Raw genomic sequence first — 21,586 nt, 5'->3', positions numbered from 1 at the left:
CTGAAAATTATAAAGTCTCCGCATTTTTTATGTGAAAATTCTTAAAGCTGTTTAAATAAAACAGGCTTTGTTAACATTCTACGTCCTTATTCTTCGTATCTACATATGTATTTCTCGATATAGTCACCTTGACGACTACAATATCACTCCCGCCGAGAGGCCAGTTTGTTGATACCGTCATTGTAGAATGTTTTACTTTCTTGAAGGACCCACAACTTCACCTCTGCTTTCACCTCGTCTACACTATCACAGTGAAGTCTTCCAGTGTGTTCTTTAAGTTTTGCAAAAAGATGAAAATCGTGTGGAGTCAAGGCGGGACTGTAGGAGTATGTAGGATGGATGACTTCGAACACAAGGTGGCGGATTATTGCAGGTGTCGCAGCGCTCGTGTGTGGTCTGACAGTGTCATGCTGAAGAACAGGGGCTCCATGTGTGGACGAACTCTTCGAATTCGAAACTCGGTTACAGCACGCTGTTTCTCACGCACCGACCCAGTTACGTTACACACTGCCATGACACACGCTAAAATTCGGATTGATCTAGTAACAGAGGGCTGCAAATTTGTAGACGGGAAGAATAAAAATGTAAAATGTTAGAAACAGTTTTAAAAAGGTTTAAGAGTTTTTCATATGATTCAGCATGCCTCCATAGATTGCGTCAAACTAGTCTTTGGGCAGAAGACGACTACTACTACTACCACTACTACTACTTGCACTATGGTCGCATTGTAAGTTTCCCGGTCTTAGAACGCATAAGCCTCCGGATGCTAAACTTGTAATCGACTTCGTACGTTTGCAATACTGGCGTTCTTCAATTGGTCGTAAATCTTAGAAATACAAAATAGATGATGATTTCACGCTTGAAAGCTATCACCAAATTTGCCATGTTTCTATGCTCGTACCTTCTCGACTGTTTATCGTCCACGTTTCGCTTCCACACAGAAGTATACGCTATCAACTTATTTCAGAAAAGACGCCCTAAAATCTAAAATTATATTCAATATTAACAAATTTTCCTTCTTAAGTAAAACATTTCTCGCCATTATCTGTTTACTTTTGGTCTTTCCTTTACTTCGACATTCCCCAGTTATTTTGCTGCTTAAATACCAAATTTAGTGTACCACTTTTAGTCTCTCCTTCCCTAATATAATTTCTTCAGCGTCACCTGATTTAACTCGACTGCATTCCGATACCCTTGTTACAGTTCTTTATAATCTCTTCCCATGAGACTATCCATTTCGTCAAGTACTGTTCCAATTCCTTTGCCGTCCATGAGAGAATTGCAAAGTCATCCGTAAATCATAAAGCTTTTGATTCTTATCCTTTTCTCAATTTCATAGTACTTTCCTTTACTTCTATGCTGTCTCATTCCTTTCCCAGCTATAACTCCTTTTCATGTCTATCGAATCTTATAACATCAGTCAGGTTTTTGTGCAAGTTATACACTTACCAGGTTGGATTAATAGAAGCAATAGAGCAGATAGAAAGAAGAACGGTTCGTTTCGTCACGGGATCGTTAGATAAGCGCGAGACCGATACGGAGATGTTCAAAGATTTCCACCGGCAGACGCTACAAGAGAGATGTTGCGTATCATAGAGGAGTTTACTGTTAAATTACGAGGCCGCACGTTTCAACAACTTCTAAATTTCAGAGAGTGACTCCCACCCAACATTCTCATAAACATCTTTCCTATAACTACAGATGCTATAAATGTAGGTTTCTCTTCTTTAAAAAAAAAAATCGATCTCCGAAGGTAATTCAAGGGGTCAGTACCGCTTCGCATATTTCTAAATTTCTGTGGAAATCCCACGTGTCGGCTTCTACCAGTGGTTCTATCCTACTGGAAATAGATCGTGTTAGTATTTTACAGCCGGCCGCTGTGGCCAAGCGTTTCTAGGCGCTTCAGTCCGGAACCGCGCTGCAGCTAAGGTCGGAGGTTCGAATCCTGACTCGGGTATGGATGTGTGTGATATCCTTAGGTTATTTAGGTTTCAGTAGTTCTAAGTCTAGGGGACTGATGATCTCAGATGTTAAGTCCCAAGGTGCTCACAGCCATTTGAGTATTTTACAATCACGCCTTACTAAACGGAAGGATCGTTAATACTTAAAACTGTGTTTTGTTACTGACGATTAAATTAACCACAAGCGCGATACAACTACCGTTTTCGTGAATGTGGCTTACACATGCGGTGACATTATCGAAGATATCGCCCTTTCTCCGTGTGCTCTAATTTCACTTTTGGCCGCGGGACATAAGCATAAGTGGGTTTTATCTCAGTAGTTGTGTTTCACGTGTTCAATGATATATTGGTCGTAAATATCAGCCGTTTAATTTCCATTAAAACTGATCTGAAAAAATACTATCCGTAATCGTAAGAAAACAATTTGGACGGGCCAGGAAATTGGTAGCCGTCTTTTGGATGGAACCGTCTCAGCATTCGTCCGGCTGATTTAGTAAATCCGCTCGAAACCTAAATCGCGGCAATCCTCGAGCATCTGAATAACATTCGTACCTTAGCTGCTGCACCGCTTCGTTCGGTGGATAAAAACTGGAATAAAAGAAGAAAGTTACAGGAAGATGGAAGAAAATGACAGGGGAGAGAAAAGTGGCTAACTGTACGGCTGTGTGTGTGTGTGTGTCCGCGCCGTTGCAAGCGCGTTTTAAAATTTGTAGCAGCGAGCATTTCCATTCTTATTTCTGAAAGAGATCGATGATGCGTCATCACGAACGGAGGGGCCGGCAAAAATAAAGTGCAGCGCCGCGCAGCCTGGGAAGGGGTTGCTCGCTGCGTGCGTGCTGGCCACAGCTTACTCATGCCCGCCGCGGCCGCGTCCGCGGACGAGCCCCGCGCCGCCGCCCAGCGCACGCCTACAAAAATTTCGCGGCCTACTTCCCGCCCTATGACGTCACTCACACTGCCAGTATTACATTTTTCTCACAATAATAGCTCCTTCAGCAAGCCCACTGGACAAAATGTCAGCGAGTGAAGAGGTGCAGTGGTTAGTACACTGGACTCGCACGCGTGAAGACGATGGTTCAAATGGGCGTCCGGCCATCCAGATTTAGGTTTTCCGTGATATCCCTAAACTGCTCCAGGCAAATGCTGGGATGGTTCCTGTGACAGGGCGCAAGCGGTTTCCTTCCCCACTGTGACACAGTCTCTAATGACGTCAATGTCAACGGGACGTTGAACCCTACTCATCTTTCGAACAAAATATCAGTCAAACCCCCCCCCCCCTTCTCCTCCCTATCCATTTGGGGATCTACATCTACATCTACATCCATACTCTGCAAACCACCTGACGGTGTGTCGCGGAGGGTACTTTGAGTACCTCTATCGGTTCTCCCTTCTATTCCAGTCTCGTATTATTCGTGGAAAGAAAGATTGTCGGTATGCCTCTGTGTGGGCTCTAATCCCTCTAATTTTATCCTCGTGGTCTCTTCGCAAGATATACGTAGGAGGGAGCAATATACTGCTTGACTCCTCGGTGAAGGTATGTTCTCGAAACTTCAACAAAAGCCCGTACCGAGCTACTGAGCGTCTCTCCTGCAGAGTCTTCCACTGCAGTTTATCTATCATCTCCGTAACGCTTTCGCGATTACTAAATAATTCTGTAACGAAGCGTGCTGCTCTCCGTTGGATCTTCTCTATCTCTTCTATCAACCCTATCTGGTACGGATCCCACACTGCTGAGCAATATTCAAGCAGTGGGCGAACAAGTGTACTGTAACCTACTTCCTTTGTTTTCGGATTCAATTTCCTTAGAATTCTTCCAATGAATCTCAGTCTGGCATCTGCTTTACCGACGATCAACTTTATATGATCACTCCATTTTAAATCACTTAAATTTGTAGAACTAGTACCGTGCCGCCAGAGGTCGGAATCCCGCACCTCCAGAATTCGAATCTACGGTTGAAATCCTGTTAACGATCTTCTAGAACGCACGTAATGGCCAGACGCTTCTAATTCACGCAAGGCGTACTATCCTAAAGTGGTCTAGGCGACCTTCACTCGTTCATTCGAAGCGAGACACGGGCCTATGCTGTGGAGCTCGAGTCGTCCTGGTGGTGGATGAAGTTTTCACTGTCAATATTTGGCCAGCAAGGGGAGGAGAGGTGGCAGCGTCAGTTTCTGATCAGCAGCCTTTGCGCCAATGCCTTGGTTCAATTCTAAACCTCTCCACGGTGTCTCAAGAAGTGAGGACATGTGACACTATTGAAGGTGATCCGTCCGTCGGACGGGACGTTCAGCTCGGAGGGCCACTTGGTGATTTTCGAGAGGAGAAGGCTACGTGAAGAGTTCAGCCAACTTAATACGTTTCAGTACGTATATGACACAGTCCTTTACCATTTGAAAAATGTGACACACAACGAAGCACAGAAGGAACTGGATTCTCACTGAAAGACCAATCAGCTGTCCAGATTCCTAAGTACTACTTTTCGGCTGTCCACATTGGATAATGTCAAAAATGAAGACTTTTGTGGCAGTTAGGTGTCGTTTCCGTAAGCGACAGGGTCTAGAAGTACAGAGAAAATTGAAAACGCCACGTGGCTCTGAGATATCCCAAGCAAAGCCGGCCAGGAAGAAATGAAATGTCGTGTGACGAGGGCCTCCCATCGGGTAGACCGCTCGTCTGGTGCAAGTCTTTCGATTTGACGCCTCTTCGGCGACTTGCGCGTCGATGGGGATGAAATGATGATGATTAGGACAACACAACACCCAGTCCCTGAGCGGAGAAAATCTCCAACCCAGCCGGGAATCGAACCCGGGCCCTTAGGATTGACAGTCTGTCGTGCTGACCACTCAGCTGCCGGGGGCGGACGGCCAGGAAGAGAGATTAGGGAAAAGATGGAGTGATCAATAACCGGCATATCACGTGAATCTGGAAAAGGCACTTTGTTTTAGCCTTGATGAGAAATGTTGTAATATTTGGAAGTGAAAATACAAATTATAAGCTGATTCGTTTTACAAGTTAAAATTTAGATTCCTCTCACAAAGGCTGGTTTACAATTCTGTGAGTTCTCTGAAAGGAAAGTATGTCCCTCTACGATGTCTACGATGTGCTCACTGATTTTTCGTCTCTGTTGTTGACTTGGCAGTAGAAGGTTCAAAAATGGTTCAAATGGCTCTGAGCACTATGGGACTTAACATCTGAGGTCATCAGTCCCCTAGAGCTTAGAACTACTTAAACCTAACTAACTTGGCCGGCCGCGGTGGTCTAGCGGTTCTGGCGCTGCAGTCCGGAACCGCGGGACTGCTACGGTCGCAGGTTCGAATCCTGCCTCGGGCATGGGTGTGTGTGATGTCCTTAAGTTAGTTAGGTTTAAGTAGTTCTAAGTTCTAAGGGACTTATGACCTAAGATGTTGAGTCCCATAGTGCTCAGAGCCATTTGAACCATTTTTTGAACTAACTTGAGGACATCACACACATCCATGCCCGAGGCAGGATTCGAACCTGCGACCGTAACGGTCGCGCGGTTCCAGACTGAAGTGCCTAGAACCGCTCGACCACTCCGGCCGGCGGCAGTAGATGTAGACAAAAAAATGGTTCAAATGGCTCTGAGCACTATGGGACTTAACATCTGTGGTCATCAGTCCCCTAGAACTTAGAACTACTTAAACCTAACTAACCTAAGGACATCACACACATCCATGCCCGAGGCAGGATTCGAACCTGCGACCGTAGCGGTCACGCTGTTCCAGACTGAAGCGCCTAGAAACGCACGGCCACACTGGCCGGCTGTAGACAAGAAAAGAAGCTGTTATAAATTTCTACCGCGAACGATAATAGTCGTTGCAACTGTACGAGGTGCATTCAAGTTGTAAGGCCTCCGATTTTTTTTCTCCGGACTGGAAAGAGATAGAAACATGCGCATTGTTTTAAAATGACGCCGCGTTCATTGTCAATACATCGCAGAGATGGCAGCACCGTACGGCAGATGGAATTATACCGCCAGCGGCGAGAATGAGAACTGTTTTAAATACTTAAAATGGCGACGTTTTCCTTACTTGAACAGCGTGCAATCATTCGTTTTCTGAATTTGCGTGGTGTGAAACCAATTGAAATTCATCGACAGTTGAAGGAGACATGTGGCGATGCAGTTTTGGATGTGTCGAAATTGCGTTCGTGGGTGCGACAGTTTAATGAAGGCAGAACATCGTGTGACAACAAACCGAAACAACCTCGGGCTTGCACAAGCCGGTCTGACGACATGATCGAGAAAGTGGAGAGAATTGTTTTGGGGGATCGCCGAATTACTGTTGAACAGATCGCCTCCAGAGTTGGCATTTCTGTGGGTTCTGTGCACACAATCCTGCATGATGACCTGAAAATGCGAAAAGTGTCATCCAGATGGATGCCACGAATGCTGACGGACGACCACATGGCTGCCCGTGTGGCACGTTGCCAAGCAATGTTGACGTGCAACGACAGCACGAATGGGACGTTCTTTTCGTCGGTTGTGACAATGGATGAGACGTGGATGCCATTTTTCAATCCAGAAACAAAGCGCCAGTCAGCTCAATGGAAGCACACAGATTCACCGCCACCAAAAAAATTTCGGGTAACCGCGAGTGCTGAAAAAATGATGGTGTCCATGTTCTGGGACAGCGTGGGCGTAATCCTTACCCATTGCGTTCCAAAGGGCACTACGGTAACAGGTGCATCCTACGAAAATGTTTTGAGGGCACTGCGGTAACAGGTGCATCCTACGAAAATGTTTTGAAGAACAAATTCCTTCCTGCACTGCAACAAAAACGTCCAGGAAGGGCTGCGCGTGTGCTGTTTCACCAAGACAACGCACCCGCACATCGAGCTAACGTTACGCAACAGTTTCTTCGTGATAACAAATGGTTCAAATGGCTCTGAGCACTATGGGACTCAACTGCTGAGGTCATTAGTCCCCTAGAACTTAGAACTAGTTAAACCTAACTAACCTAAGGACATCACACACATCCATGCCCGAGGCAGGATTCGAACCTGCGACCGTAGCAGTCTCGCGGTTCCAGACTGCAGCGCCAGAACCGCGCGGCCACTTCGGCCGGCTCGTGATAACAACTTTGAAGTGATTCCTCATGCTCCCTACTCACCTGACCTGGCTCCTAGTGACTTTTGGCTTTTTCCAACAATGAAAGGCACTCTCCGTGGCCGCACATTCACCAGCCGTGCTGCTATTGCCTCAGCGATTTTCCAGTGGTCAAAACAGACTCCTAAAGAAGTCTTCGCCGCTGCCATGGAATCATGGCGTCAGCGTTGTGAAAAATGTGTACGTCTGCAGAGCGATTACGTCGAGAAGTAACGCCAGTTTCATCGATTTAATCGGAGGCCCTAGAACTTGAATGCACCTCGTATATTGCAGCGGCCGCGTCGCCAATAGATAGACTACGAAGATCGCATCTGCCAGAGCCATCACTTACTTCCCATTGAAAATGTCGCCAAGTCTTGGTTAACGTGATGCGGCACAGGCTGCCATGGGGACGCCAGGTGATGGCCATAACGTGTTACTTTCATTACGCCTGTTTACATATATTAAGGAGCGCACGCAACGGCTACTTCAGGAGCTATCCCACGTCGTATAAACGTTAACTACGGCCGTGCAGCGATTCTCGAATGAATTATGTATTAGTTTTTATAGCACACTGTTTGCTCTGTCCTAATCGTAGTTGGTAACTGTTACATCGGCTTCCGTTGTAGTCCCCCTCCCCCCTTTTTCCTCTCTCCGCCCCTATCTCCTCTATCATTCTCATTCCCTATATCTCTCCCTCCTCTCCACTTTCTCTCTCTCTCTCTCTCTCTCTCTCTCTCTCTCGTCCGCAGCTCGTGATCCAGTGGCTAGCGTTGCCGCCTCTGGATCGTGGGGTCCCAGGTTCGATTACCGACCGGGTTGGGGATTTTCTCTGCCCGGGAATTGGGTGTTTGTATTGTCCTCATCATTTCATCAGCATCATTCGTGACAGTGGCTAGATTGGACTGTGTAAAAAACAAAAATTGGACGGTGTGAATTTGGGACTTTGTACGGGCGCTGATGACCCCGCTGTTGAGCGCCTCACTAACCAAATATCATCATCATCATCTCTCTTTCTCTCTCTCAGTAGCTTCGTCGTTTGATAAAGATGGGGTGAATCCTCTGGCGGCCCCGGTGATGTGGAGAGGAAATCGAGCCAGTACTTTGAGGGTGTTTGGAAAGTAACGCACCCTTTTGAGAAAAATATGGTAGTTACGTAAGTTGTGGAAGTGGCATCGATTATGCGATTTATGGAATTCAAAACTGAGCTACATGTTCCTGAATACATGTTGAGGGATTTACAAACATATCGTTCAGTTTCTTACTGCAATTCGGGAAAAGTGTCAGGGAGAGTTTTGTAAGTATCGTTTCTGAGGTATCATGCAGGAATAAGTCAGGTGAGAATGAATAAGGAAACAGTACTCTTCGAAATCACTTGTCCATGGAAACAATGGTCCTGGAAAGTCGTGGTGTTTGTTGTACGGAAGTAGGATTGTCCTGCTGAAACTATCACATCATCAGACAAGTCCGCCCCTTCAACGTACTCTTTCCACCCATCCGCTATCTCCTCTGAATTTAACAGTGGAATTTTCATGGTTCTCTTAATGTTACAGCCATTGCTTTTAATTTCACCGAACGCTTGTCTGACTTTACTGTATACTGAGTCAAACCTTCCGACAATCTTTTTTTTTTTTTTCTTTTCTATTCCTTCACGTGTTTCATGCAGCCATTTCGCCTTAGGTTTCCTGAAATTCCTATTTATTTAATTCCTACGCGACTTGTATTTCTGTACGCCTGATTTCTCTTGAACATTTTTGTACTTTCTTCTTTCGTCGATCAACTGAAATAATCCTTGTGCAATCCATTCTTTCTTCACTGTTGGCTTCCTTGCACCTATGTTTTTCTTTTCCAACTTTTGTGAGTGCCCTTTTTAGAGATGTCTTTTCCTCTTCAACTGAACCACCTACTGAGGTATTCATTATCGCAGTATCTATAGCAGTAGAGAATTTCAAGCTTATATCTTCATTCCTTAGTTCATCCGTATCCCATTTCTTTGCGCATACATTCGTCTCTTAAATTTCAGCCTACTCTTCATCATTACTAAATTGTGATCGAGTCTATATTTGCTCATGTTTATGCGTTACTAACCAATATCTGATTTCGCAATCTTTGCATCGCCGTTTCTACCATTAGACGAGACTAGGCGGCCGCGGAGGACGGTACAATTTTTGTGGAGGCAAAGGGCGGAAAAAATTAACTTCAAATGGAACAGCGATAAATTTTAGCGAATGACTGGAAAAAAAAATAAAAAAAGAGGAAGAACCATAACAACAAATTGCTTTCAAAAGCATACGGAACAGTTACTTAATAAGTCTTTACTTACTTTTACGAAAGTGGACACATTGCCTCTACCTACCTCAAAACTAAAGCAGCCCTACTGAGTACGGAATGGAAACAAACATGACCTTGTTTCGTATCTGTCGAGCGCAGAGGCCGGGCACGTGCACTGACGACTTGGTACCATATCTCCCTGAGTACCTCTTTTTGTTTTTGTCTCTGCAGATCATCTTTAGACAAACACAACATCCATGCCCCACCGGATTCGAACCCGGACCCATCTCGGGCTAATGATCAGAAGCCAATCCCTTATATCATTGCACCATCGGGGCGGCTAATAAAAGGCGTAGAGCTCTCAATAAAAAATGAAAACAATGTGTCATTTATTTATTTAATAGCAAGAAAGTAAATGCTGAAAAATATTAAATTTATTCCTCATTTTAAAAGTTGACAATTAAAATACAAATGAAACAACACCATGATTATCCAGATGAACTAGTTTGATGCTTCGGCATGTCAGCTATCAGTATAGCATAATTTCTGAATTGAAGGAAAATTTCATTCACCCCAGAAAATAGTTTCACACCTTTATTAGTCCATTTTCTTGCAATTTAATAAAATAAGTAACTGACGCCAAATTTGGTTGCACTGGTATACTCATTTGATTTTCAGTTTAAAATGTTCAGCTCTTTCTTCCTATTTCAATTATTTTGTGAAATTTCAAAAATTGAAGGTCAAAAACCAAGAAACTGCGGACATTTGTTGTCCTCAATCAGTTGTAATGTCACTGAGAACAAAACATGAAAATTGAGGACTGTCCCCAGAAAATGAGGACGTCTGCTCCCCTTAGTTTGACGGTTGAAAGCATAATACGAGATTTGTGTTGTTGTGACGTTGGATGTTGCTGGTGGCGGAGGGGAGGGGGTATATTGGGGACACTAATGGTAGTAACAAAGAAGGAGTGTCATTTTTCATTTCTTGCCTACGGCAGCGAAACACCTATCAGTGGCCCTGAATCTCTGTCTAACCATGATGTAATCTAATTGAAATCTTCCCGTTTCTCCCGGCCTCCTTGTCTTTTGGCTACTGAACAGGGTATTCGCTTTTAAGAGCTTACATTTATTGCAGAACTCAATTAGTCTTCCTCCTCTCTCGTTCCTGCTACCAAGCCCATATTCTCACTTTACTGATTTAGATATCTGAATGTGATATTTGAAGCTATGTCCTTGCAAGTCTGTAATATTTGCCAGTAATGTTCTCAACTTTGCAAACATGAACGTTAAAAGTAAGGTTTGAGAGAGTAAAAGTGCACAAAAATTAACATAAACTTCTTATCAGAGTACAGAGATATGAAATGGTATGGTTACGTAAAATCAGTGTTAACGAAGGTGAATAGAAGTTTATATTTGTTGGAAGGAGTTCTGGGGAAGTGCGTTACATGTGTAAAGAAACTCATACACAAGACGCTAGAGCGACCATTTCTACCGTTTCAGTGTTTGGTGTCCTTATGAAGTAGGCATGCCACCAGACATCAATCGAGTTCAGAGGCGCGCTGCTAGGAACGTAGTAGGTTGGTATAGCCGATACGAAAGTGTAACAGAAATTCTCGAGGAAACTGAACGGGAATATGTGGAAGACAGATGAAGTAGTTCCTCGAGAAACACTGCTGGGTAAATGTAGAGGACTTGTTTTCGAAGTAGACTGTGCAACCATCATATCAGTCAGATCTTAATAAATGTTCCGAAATGTAAAACTGAACACTTCACAAAAGAAAATATGTTGTATCGTTTAAATGGTTCAAATGGCTCTGAGCACTATGGGACTTAACATCTGAGGTCATCAGTCCCCCAGAACTTAGAACTACTTAAACATAACTAACCTAAGGACATCACACACATCCATGCCGAAGGCAGGATTCGAACCTGCGACCATAGCGGTCGCGCGGTTCCAGACTGAAGCGCCTAGAACCGCTCGGCCACCAATGGCCGGCTGTATCGTATAAATACAATATCAGTGAGTCATAATTGTAATCAGTCAACTCACACAAATATCTGGGTGTAAGCATTTGTTCGGATATTAAATGATAGGAGCACTTAGGCCCTGTGGTAGGTAAATCAGGTGGCAGACTTTGGTTCATTAATAGGATACTATGATATTCAATCACTGTACAAAGAAGATTACGAACAAAACACTCGTACAGACTATTCTAGAATATTGCCCAATTGTGTGGGGCCTCTTCTTGTAGGACTAACTGGTTGTTGGACGTATACAAAGAATGGCAACGTGAATGAGGTAGGGTTGGGTTGTTTGGGGGAAGAGACCAAACAGCGAAGTCATCGGTCTCATCGGATTAGGGAAGGACGGGGAATGAAGTCAGCCGTGGCCTTTCAAAGGTATCATCCCGGAATTAGCCTGGAGCGATTTAGGGAAATCACGGAAAAAATAAAACAGGATGGCCGGACGTGCAGCGTGAATGGTCACAGGTTTCTTTGACCCATGAGAGAGCCTCACTGAAGTACTGAAAAACTGGACTGACAGGTGTAGCCCACTTACGAAGTTCCAAGAACCAGCTTTAAGTGAGGAATCAAGGAATATTTTAGGATGCTCCACGTACTGCTTCCGTAATGACCGCGAAGACAAGATTAGACTAATTACAGAGGCGTTCAAACAATCATTCTACCCGCCGAATGGAACGGAATGAAGCCCTAATAGTGGTACAGTTGGAAATATCATCTGCCAGCGCTTGACAGTGCTTTACACACTATACTTGTGGGTTTAGATATCCCGATTAGGTTCAAATGGCTCTGAGCACTATGGGACGTAACTGATGAGGTCATCAGTCCCCTAGAACTTAGAACTACTTAAACCTAACTAACCTAAGGACGTCACACACATCCATGCCCGATGCAGGATTCGAACCTGTGACCGTAGCGGTCGCGCGGTTCCAGACTGTAGCGCCTAGAACCGCTCGGCCACCACGGCCGGCCTCCCGATTAGGGATCATGAGAAAAAGGTAAATGAGATTTGAGGTCGTAGAGTGGCATATAGGCAGTCGTTTTATCCTCGTGAAATGCGAGAATGGAACAGGAAAGAAAACCGAAAATACTGGTTCGAGTTTGCTACCACTGTGCACTCTGTAGTGGCTGGCTGAGTATTTATTGGTGTACATTAAGTACTTACTGGACAGGACAAGACTGAGGCGAGAAAATAAAAAAGGGCGTGTTAAACCGCTCCTCGCTGACCTACTTGTGTCGGAGCGCTGAGGGGGAGGGATGGAAAAAAGGGCGGCGCGCCTGGCCCCGCCCTGCCTCCTTCGTTTCGATCGGCGCGATTATTTTTTTGCGTGCCATTTTTTGCGCCGGGCGGACCCTCTCGCCTGTGGGCGGTCGCAGAAAAAGGCTCCCCTCCCTCCCCAAAATGGCGAGCGAGCCAACGACGGCACTGCCCTCGAGGGTTCGCCACCGCGAATTTCTTTTGCTCTGAGGTGCAACCGTCCTGTGACATTTCGCAAAACCGACCGAGCCACAGTAGTAAGACACTCCACTCGTATTCGGGACGACGGCAGTTCGAACCCTGTCCGGCAGTCCCTACTTACAGTTTCGATGCTTTCGCTAAATCGCTTTAGGCGAATGCCGTAATGGTTCCATGGAAAGGAGACGGTCGATTTCGTTCCCGAATCCGAGCTTCAGCTCCGTATATAATGAGCTCGTCGTCGGCTGCACATTCAGCCCTAATCTTCCTTACGGGCCGAAGTTTGTCGCGACGACATAACATGCATGAACATTCTTCGTTTTCTTATCACTTCTGGGCAAAACCTCAAGCTCTCTACTATCGCCGGCCGAAGTGGCCGTGCGGTTAAAGGCGCTGCAGTCTGCCGCAAGACCGCTACGGTCGCAGGTTCGAGTCCTGCCTCGGGCATGGATGTTTGTGATGTCCTTAGGTTAGTTAGGTTTAACTAGTTCTAAGTTCTAGGGGACTAATGACCTCGGCAGTTGAGTCCCATAGTGCTCAGAGCCATTTGAACCATCTCTACTATCACTTCCACGGGGAAATTGAGAAATCAGCTGTTTTTTGGCACAGCCTCTCAAATAAACACAGAATAATATTACATGAAACGAAAATCTTGAACTATATTTTTGTTAACTGGATTTCTATTAACAAAGGGGGAGTATAAATCAGAATGTGCGAGAGGAACTTCAACCCGAGCAGTGGCTATAATCTTAATGGTACACGGAAGCGAGCTCTCAATTCTGAGGAGATGCAGAGAAATGGGTCGAATTGTCAATTTTCCTACTGGGAAGTGGCGCCACCAGCGCAGAAGCTGACACGATGTGTGACCGGGACCAGCGAGATATACGGGCCCTGCAACGAACTTGTGACGTCACGCTAGTCGGCTTGTCCGCGACACTTCGCGAACGCTCGGCTTCGTGCAGGGCCCAGAAATCAGTATTTAATTGTAAAGGTACCCTCTGAAGGTCTTAATTTTGACGTGCGGTATCGAGAGCATTCAAACACGCAGTCAAGAATTGTTAACCTCGTCTGGCAGAAGTAAAGCTGTGAGGACGGGGCATGAGTCGTGCTTGGGGAGCTCGGTTGGTTGAGCACTTGCCCGCGAAAGGCAAAGGTCCCGAGTTCGAGTCTCGGTCCGGCACACAGTTTTAATCTGCCAGGAAGTTTCATATCAGCGCACACTCCGCTGCAGAGTGAAAATCTCATACTGGAATCGTCTGAAATAGTTACTCGCTCTCTGCCGGAGACAGTTTCTGGCACTCGTAACACGTGCAGTGTCACGTGGTGTGACGTACGCAGTGCGGCCTCTCTTTCTGGAGGGCCTCGCCTATGACAGCATGCCGCAATGATAACGTACACCGACCAATTACAAGCCGTCTGTGGGCTGCAGAAAGGCCACCACGGCAGCACCCACGACAGGCAGTGATGCTGACGAAGCAGAAGGATGTCACCGTCGAAAGCTTGAAGTGTTACCCAGGACTGACGTGGCAGGAAAACCGTGAGGGTTTTATTCGTTAACGTCCTTTTTTACAGTTCCTCGCCCTTGTAATATGTTAGTATTGTTTACATTTTCTATATTCTCTTAGACTGTTCACACTGCATGCTGGAATTTTCTCAAAACGCCTTTCAGACGTCGTCAATTCTTCCTCATTCCTCTCAAAAACTACTCTTCTCTTAGACCCGCTGCTCCGCTCTGCTTGACCTTTTGAACTTTATTTGTCTTTAATTAGTTTCTTATTGCACGGAAACAAAGTATCACTACCATCCAATTACAGGACGTGTTGCGACGTTAAATAATTAATAACTTGACTAAAATTCATCGGTCGATAGGGCTCATCCTGGGGCATAATTTACTCGTTAATTACGTAGTTGAGGTGAGTGTTGGAGGTAAAAATTGTAGAAGGAGATAAGGCCTAACTACAGTAACCAGGCTGAAACGGATGTCGGCTTTACTAGTTATGCAGAGATGATGCGACTTTCACAGGACAGACTAGCTGCATCAAACCACTCTTTGGACTGAAGAGCACAACGACACAATTAGACAAACTGAATAAATAATAGAAAATTTACTTTATTTAAGATGTTAATTTCAAAAATGGCAAAGGGGCAAGTACATCCGTTGGATAAAAAGTAGTGGCAATACTGTCATAATTCATTCCAGACTTAATTGATACACGTTCACTTCATTACATGCCCTCAATGTAACTGTCCCGCGTCTCGATCTCTTTCCCCCACATAGGTGGAAGGCGTCATACACTGTCGGCGCGTCGACCTCTGTCGATGTCTCACAGCGACGGCCCTATGGCATGGATGATATCTTCTCTTGTGTTGTAGCGCATGCCACGAAGATTTCGCAAACAGGTCGTAATCGCACGGACTCACATGGGCTGAACACGGCGAAGTTCCACTATCTAGCTCTCCCACGTACGCAGTAGCTCCTGCACGGGGTTCACCGTGTGGCATCGTGCATTGTCATGGAGGATGAAGGTATGCAATCCCAGGAGGTGCCGTCGCTTTCTTCTCAGTACGGGACGAAGCTGGTGGATGCCACTTTTGCACCTCAGTCATAGCACGGGGTACCCGACGCGCTGCAGTTTTGCGGAACTCAAGAATATCGCTCAAAATGTGGAGCACCTTTTGTGGCACACGTCTACCTTCGTGGCTAACTCCACCGGCGATCCACATTCAGTAGGGAGGCTATGAGCTCAGTTGTCATGTTGTCCGTGGACGCCCCAAATGCGGCCGATCTTGAATGACGTCATCCCGAAACAGGTTCACACATCTATCCATCGTACGATGTGGCAACGCCGCATCCCTCACGCCGTCCCTAAAAATATTGTGCCACTTCAGTCTTGATGCAAGTGTTTCCCAAACATACTGTTGGGGTGCTTGAACTGCCTCCTGCACTTTTAGACAGTGCACACTGCAACTGACTCAAACACAGCTGTCGCCGCTCACTGCTTCAGCCGACGTTGCTATCGGCTACAGACAGCGCACATGCAATCTGACGCACACCCTTAAGTTACGGCACTGTTGCCACTACTCTTTATCCAGCTCTCGTACAGCGATAGCCTACTGGTAGTATATATCCCCACATTCGCTTGGAATGATTTGGGAAAACCCATCTTATCCGAGAAATCTGTTATTACTTCAGATATCCTCACAAGGGACGGATGCTGGTGAGGTCATTTGCCTCCATTGAGATTGTGCTAGAAACATGGCTCCTGGTATCTGTTACACGCAGCACTTGCGATCTCATCATCACTTCAGAATATCTTATAATTTTTCTAGTCTTTTCAACGTTTCGCTACTTACTTTTCCAATCTCTACCAGTTTCGTGTCGTGGAAAGTGGTGATATGTACATTACCTTTTGATTTTAAACAATTTCGACACCCACGGTTACTGGCTTTGCCTACTGCATGCAGCGGCTAACAGTGGCTCCAGAAAACATATTTCCAAGTGACCAGCGTGGCTGACAATTTCATCCTCGTGCGCACTATTTCGACGCCAAAGTGTTGCGAACAAAGACTTCAGATGTGATCCCTGTCTGGAACGCAGCCTTGCGTTGACGACTAATCAGACGTAATTCTTTGCAGAACTGAATCTCGAACACCAGGAAAGCATCTTTTATCCATCTGGCAGGGAAAGTCCCTAAAAAATAACTGCCCTATTACGTGTCACCCAGTGTTACGAAGAATCGCAGTCGCAGTGTTATTTTATAAATTCTTCCCCAGGACATTCGCGAATGACTTGGACGATATGTCGCAATGTACTTACGTTAACCGCTCTGATGGAAAACGTCAAACGGACATCAAAACGCAAACTGAATCCAAAAGTAAATTTAAAATGCAGACGATGCACTCATAAGATGTGACAGTATGATCCCTGGTACAAATACGGTGGCAGCAAAGATACGAACCTGTACAATTACGTTCCCCAGAAGCGTTAAGATCGCTGTCCATGTCTTGTTTCATGTCACAAAAAGAATACAGACTAGAATTTCTTACGTGGGGGAGGGGGTGAGCGGGTGGGGGGGGGGGGGGGGGGAGTTACAAGCAGAGCTCACTTGAAAAGGGGCGGCAAGAAGAATCCCGACAATGATGTAATAAGTGGAGTTGTCATTAACCGCGAATTTGGTTTGAATATCACAGTGGTTCATTAGGCATGGTCTAGTTAGATGTGGTATGCCCTTGCCTTCGAACCTACTTACTAACCAGTTGTAGGGAGCTCAGCAGTCTAAAGTGAGCTCCGAACCACGGTTCATCTCGGAATTTTTACATACACAATTCATTACGAGAGATGAAATAAGTGGTAAGTGACAAAAAAAGTTATGGGAGTCACTACTGATCGAACCCCGGACCTTTTGTTCATAGGCTTGAGAGTTACCCACTGAGCTCCTGGCCCCCAAGCAGATAGAAGAGTGAAGTAACCTGGAATGACAGAACGAGGGTTTGAATTTCTCTCCCTCAGAGTGTCTGTGCCATTACACCATCTCTCTGAAAGAGCCTTATAGCTGTGCAGTTAGCGCGATGCGAACTGTTGCTGATTTTGTTTTGTTTCCTGTACACAATCCGCCACTTAGCGTTTTTTCTACTATGATCCAGTCGAGGTTTAATACCGCGTTCTTAGACGGCATCCTTTTCCGTGAACGGTCATGAAAAGGCAAACTTATGAAAGCAACTTAGTCTCGCAGATAGCCGCTAGAGCGCTGTAACACTGGAAATTTCCTCTTTTTCGTTTTACACGGGTTCGTGGATTGTCCTTCGCCGACCTGGATAACACTGTGCTCCGCTCAAATTAAATTCCCCCTTAAAAAGCATTTGCACTTAAGGCTATCTGCTGTACGACATTTTAATTTATAATTCCCTTTACAAGCCGGAGTCTTCCTGAGAGATTTTCTTCTTCGTTCATTTTTTGCTGCCTTCCCCCCTGTGCGTCTCCGAACGCCCGTAGTCGTATCTCTTGCCACTTATTCTCTTAAGATTCAATATCTCCTATTGCAGGAAACCTTCAGCGGATCTCTCGTCCTGCTACAATCTAATTCGTGTGGAACAATGAGATGCATTTAGAAAGAAGCAGGAGCAGACTGTGGAATAAAATCCGGGCTGGGGTTGACTGCAATAACAGCGGGATAGACTCAGCGTCACTTACCACGTCACATTGTAAAACGAAACAGAAAATCTATTTGTGAGCTCAGGGAAGACGTCGTTAACCTCTCTGTCTCCCCTTCTTGGTCTGTATCCACAGCTTTCTTTACGGCTCATCAGCCCAGTTGCACTATTGTTTCCCTTCTGCCCCTTTTCTATATATTTTCTGTTTCATTTGCTAAAAATATTGTTATTTCCTAATTGACTCGCTGTTTGTGTGGTAAACTTGGTTCAAAACTTCATCTACTTCTAGGGCCTTCGTTTCTGCTTCCTTCATGGAAATTTTGTCGTCGATTTTCGTTCTTGTACGACATAAATGGAATATGAATTGTTTTGTATAATTTCTTTTGTTTCTCCCTAAGCGAAAATTTCACTCATTGACGATCTGGTTACGTCATACCCCCTTCATAGACCAAACATTTCATTTTCAGTCTCCGTCATGTCCCTACGAAGCTTTCCACTCGAGGTAATTCAGTGTTGACGTTCGTTCGTGGCACGCAATGACGACCTAACTATATTTCGTGTTTTCTAATTACAACCCTCCCCCACAAATACATATACAAAAAATTTTCATTCAAGAACTGTGCTAAATGATAGGGAAAGCTTATTCTCAAAGACTGAAGAAAATTATAATTTTTCTTCTGCTCAGATATTCAAATGTGTGTGAATTCCTAAGGGACAAAACTGCTGAAGTCATCGGTCCCTTTCTTCTGCCATACGGTGATTATTTTAAATTCACTTTGTGAAATTTCAGTTACTATTTCTTGCTGTGTTATGCAACTGGCATCATCAATGAGCGAAGACAATAATGTTATGGTCATCGGCTGAGATCAATGTGTTAATTGGTTTGTTTCATCAAATTTGAGCGCCCTTCGGAGGTGTGTGGCAAGTGGTACTCCGGCTAGTAACACTTCTGCCTTGCGGATGAATTGGGAAAGCAATACTTCTTCTTTGTTCATTTACCTTAGAAAATGAATTAAAAATAACTTCCAAACAAATCCTCCTCGCCTTTTTTTCCCTTCAAAGGGTAACCTTTAAAGCGAATTAAAAATGCACGAGATTGAAAGCGACAAGCGAGAAGCGCTCACTCTTAAACTTGTTGAATTATGTGTAAGGCGCGTCCCAGTTACCTGTTAGCCGGACGGAAGTCTTCCGATGGAGACAACCTGCACTTCTAAAAATCCCGACAGTTGCCTCAGTTGCGACCTGCCTCCTTTTTCCGAATCTTTCCTTCTTTAGGGGTAAACTGTCTTCGCTTCTTTAACGGTGTCTTAAGCCGAAACAAAGTGCGGATGAATATAGTCACTGGTGTGACCAAATAAGTTGGGTCTTCTGAAATGACTTTCGTGCTGTGTACATTTGGGCTTCAGTAGTTCCGTGACTGTCGTTCACTGCTTCCGAAAGCAGGAGCTGCTCACGTGATGCGATGTTTTCATCATTATCGCCAGCAGCTATGCCTGTGGCCATTGTTTATGTGTAACGTAAAACCATTGTCCGCTTACAAGACAATATTTACCGTAAGCCAGACTACCATAAGAACGCAAATTAGTCTTCATGTAAAGACTACGTCCGTTTCCTGCTTGCACTTCTTCATTTACATTATACATTTAGGTTTCAGCTGCAAAGGCAGACTGAGCGACAAACCTCATATGTGAATGTGTGTGTAAATAATTAACTTGCTTGGTGTATGCTTAATTACTTAGCGTCCAAGACTGTTCTAAAAAAGTGCATTCTCGTATCTGATGCCATAACTAATAAACTAGAGTTAAGTACAAAAGATGATATTCGATTACTATTTCAATAACATCCTTTCCACCTTGTTATGTGGCGTAGTTTTTAAATTTTTTACGTTGCATGTTCAGCTGGTTTTATAAATGAAAGTTTAACTGTCAGCTACTATTTTTTTTAAATCGCTATGAAGTCTACAAACTAAACATAACTGATTCTAATGATAATTGATATTTAGAAATTTACGTTTGTGGAATAATGTTACTCGAAATGTTCAATTAATGTTTTCAGAACTATGTGAAGGAGTCAGTAGAGTTTTAGGCTTTCACATACTTGCAAAATTAGTGTGCTATTGATATTCAGTTTTTTAAAAAATATTTTTTATATTGGTAGTAAATGATATAAACTGTATGACACTCCGGCTCTCGGAACGCAGTGCGTGCTTCCTGACTCAACGTAAAACTGCTTATCACACATTTTTTTATCGTGTGCAAGAAATATAACCCGTCAATCGGGAGGCAGCAAACTATTAGACGCGGCTGCAGAGAGGGACGAAAGCACGCACTGTTTCCGAGGCCGCGAACTAGATGTAGCGTGAAGTTGGTTTATAAACGTGGCTGGGCCAGACTTTATGTTCTCCACAGGAACTTCAGCTTCGTGTGCCTGTGTTGCAGCAACACGCGGCCCTCATCGGCGGGCCTAACGCCACCTCATGCCCAATCTGCCACAAGCTGTTCCTCGGCGGAGAAGCTCTCATGGAGCACATGAAGCACACGCACAAAGACCCCAACGCGTCCGGAGTGGCAAGTAAGTTCCCAGCGCATGTTCTGTCACCACTCACCTCCTTTCAGCTTGGTCCGTCCAGCGCGGCTGCCGGTCCACATAATCGTTAGCCTTTTTCCTTTCAGCGGAACGCACCCACTTAGCAGCCGGCCGGCGAGAAGCTTCACCTGCTCACACAGTTCAGTAGCTTTACATGTGCGAGTGTAATTCACTCTATTTCCATCTGCAGGGATGCTCGAAAGCGATTGTGTGCATCGGTGTCGTTATGAGGCGTCTCGGAGATCCTGTGATGAGCGGCGGTACACTCATGTTGTTCTTGTATGTAGCTTTTCAGTATAGATAACATTCCGCAACAGGTAATTCGAGGTTTTGAGGCACTAGTAGTAGAATTCGTCATAGATTGATAAGAGAATTATGACCACCTCGCCATCTTGCGAAGTCAGGCGTGTGTAGAAGAATCCTCTCACGAACTACACGCGCGTAGCGACTGGACTGGGTCGAGGTGAAGTTTAGATAGCGAGGTAAAGAGGGGGGGGGGGGATCCTACCCCATCTTGTAAACGACTAATTGCGATGTGTAATTCCAGCTTACTTTGGCTGGTGTCAGTACTCCTACAACTGCCAAGATCAACTGCTCATCACAGAAACATTACAGTTGTCTGCATCCGAATCATTGATTTCATCAATTCTCGACAGCCAAAGACATCATTCGAACCGAACATAGTCCTACCAAAGAACCATCTCTTCTGAAAGCTACACTGCCGTTCACGTAGCTTGTTCTGCTTTACTCAGAAGTGGAAAAGCTAAGTTCTCCTGTAAGCTGGTACACTTCCTTTCAGCTGCCTCCACAACTTCGTTTAATCGTCTTCAACTCTCCACATCCTAATCTAATAATTCCAAACCTTAATTTTACCCATTTACAATACCAGAAACTCTTTCCGTATGAAATTTCAAAATCGCCTGCTACTGCTGCTGACTTTCCCACCTGACCTAATTCACACCGTCCCTCTTCCCTGAATCAGTGCTTCCCTTTCATCCTTCTCTTTCCATAGTCCTTCATTTTCACCCTAACGAG

General features: G+C 44.9%; 1 protein-coding gene across 1 annotated transcript in view; it reads left to right on the top strand.

Moving 5' to 3' along the window:
• Positions 1-21,586, top strand: part of LOC126249004 (uncharacterized) — a 536,950-nt gene that overhangs the window by 477,732 nt on the left and 37,632 nt on the right. Inside the window, exon 9 of the mRNA XM_049950589.1 lies at positions 20,374-20,536. Within this exon, the coding sequence (XP_049806546.1) occupies positions 20,374-20,536 (163 nt within the window). The remainder of the gene's footprint in view (positions 1-20,373; positions 20,537-21,586) is intronic.

This window comes from Schistocerca nitens, chromosome 3 (assembly GCF_023898315.1).
Source record: "Schistocerca nitens isolate TAMUIC-IGC-003100 chromosome 3, iqSchNite1.1, whole genome shotgun sequence".
In the NCBI taxonomy this organism is placed as follows: Eukaryota; Metazoa; Arthropoda; class Insecta; order Orthoptera; family Acrididae; genus Schistocerca; species Schistocerca nitens.
Note: the sequence above shows the minus strand (reverse complement) of the source record. Positions and strands in the feature narration are given on the sequence as shown.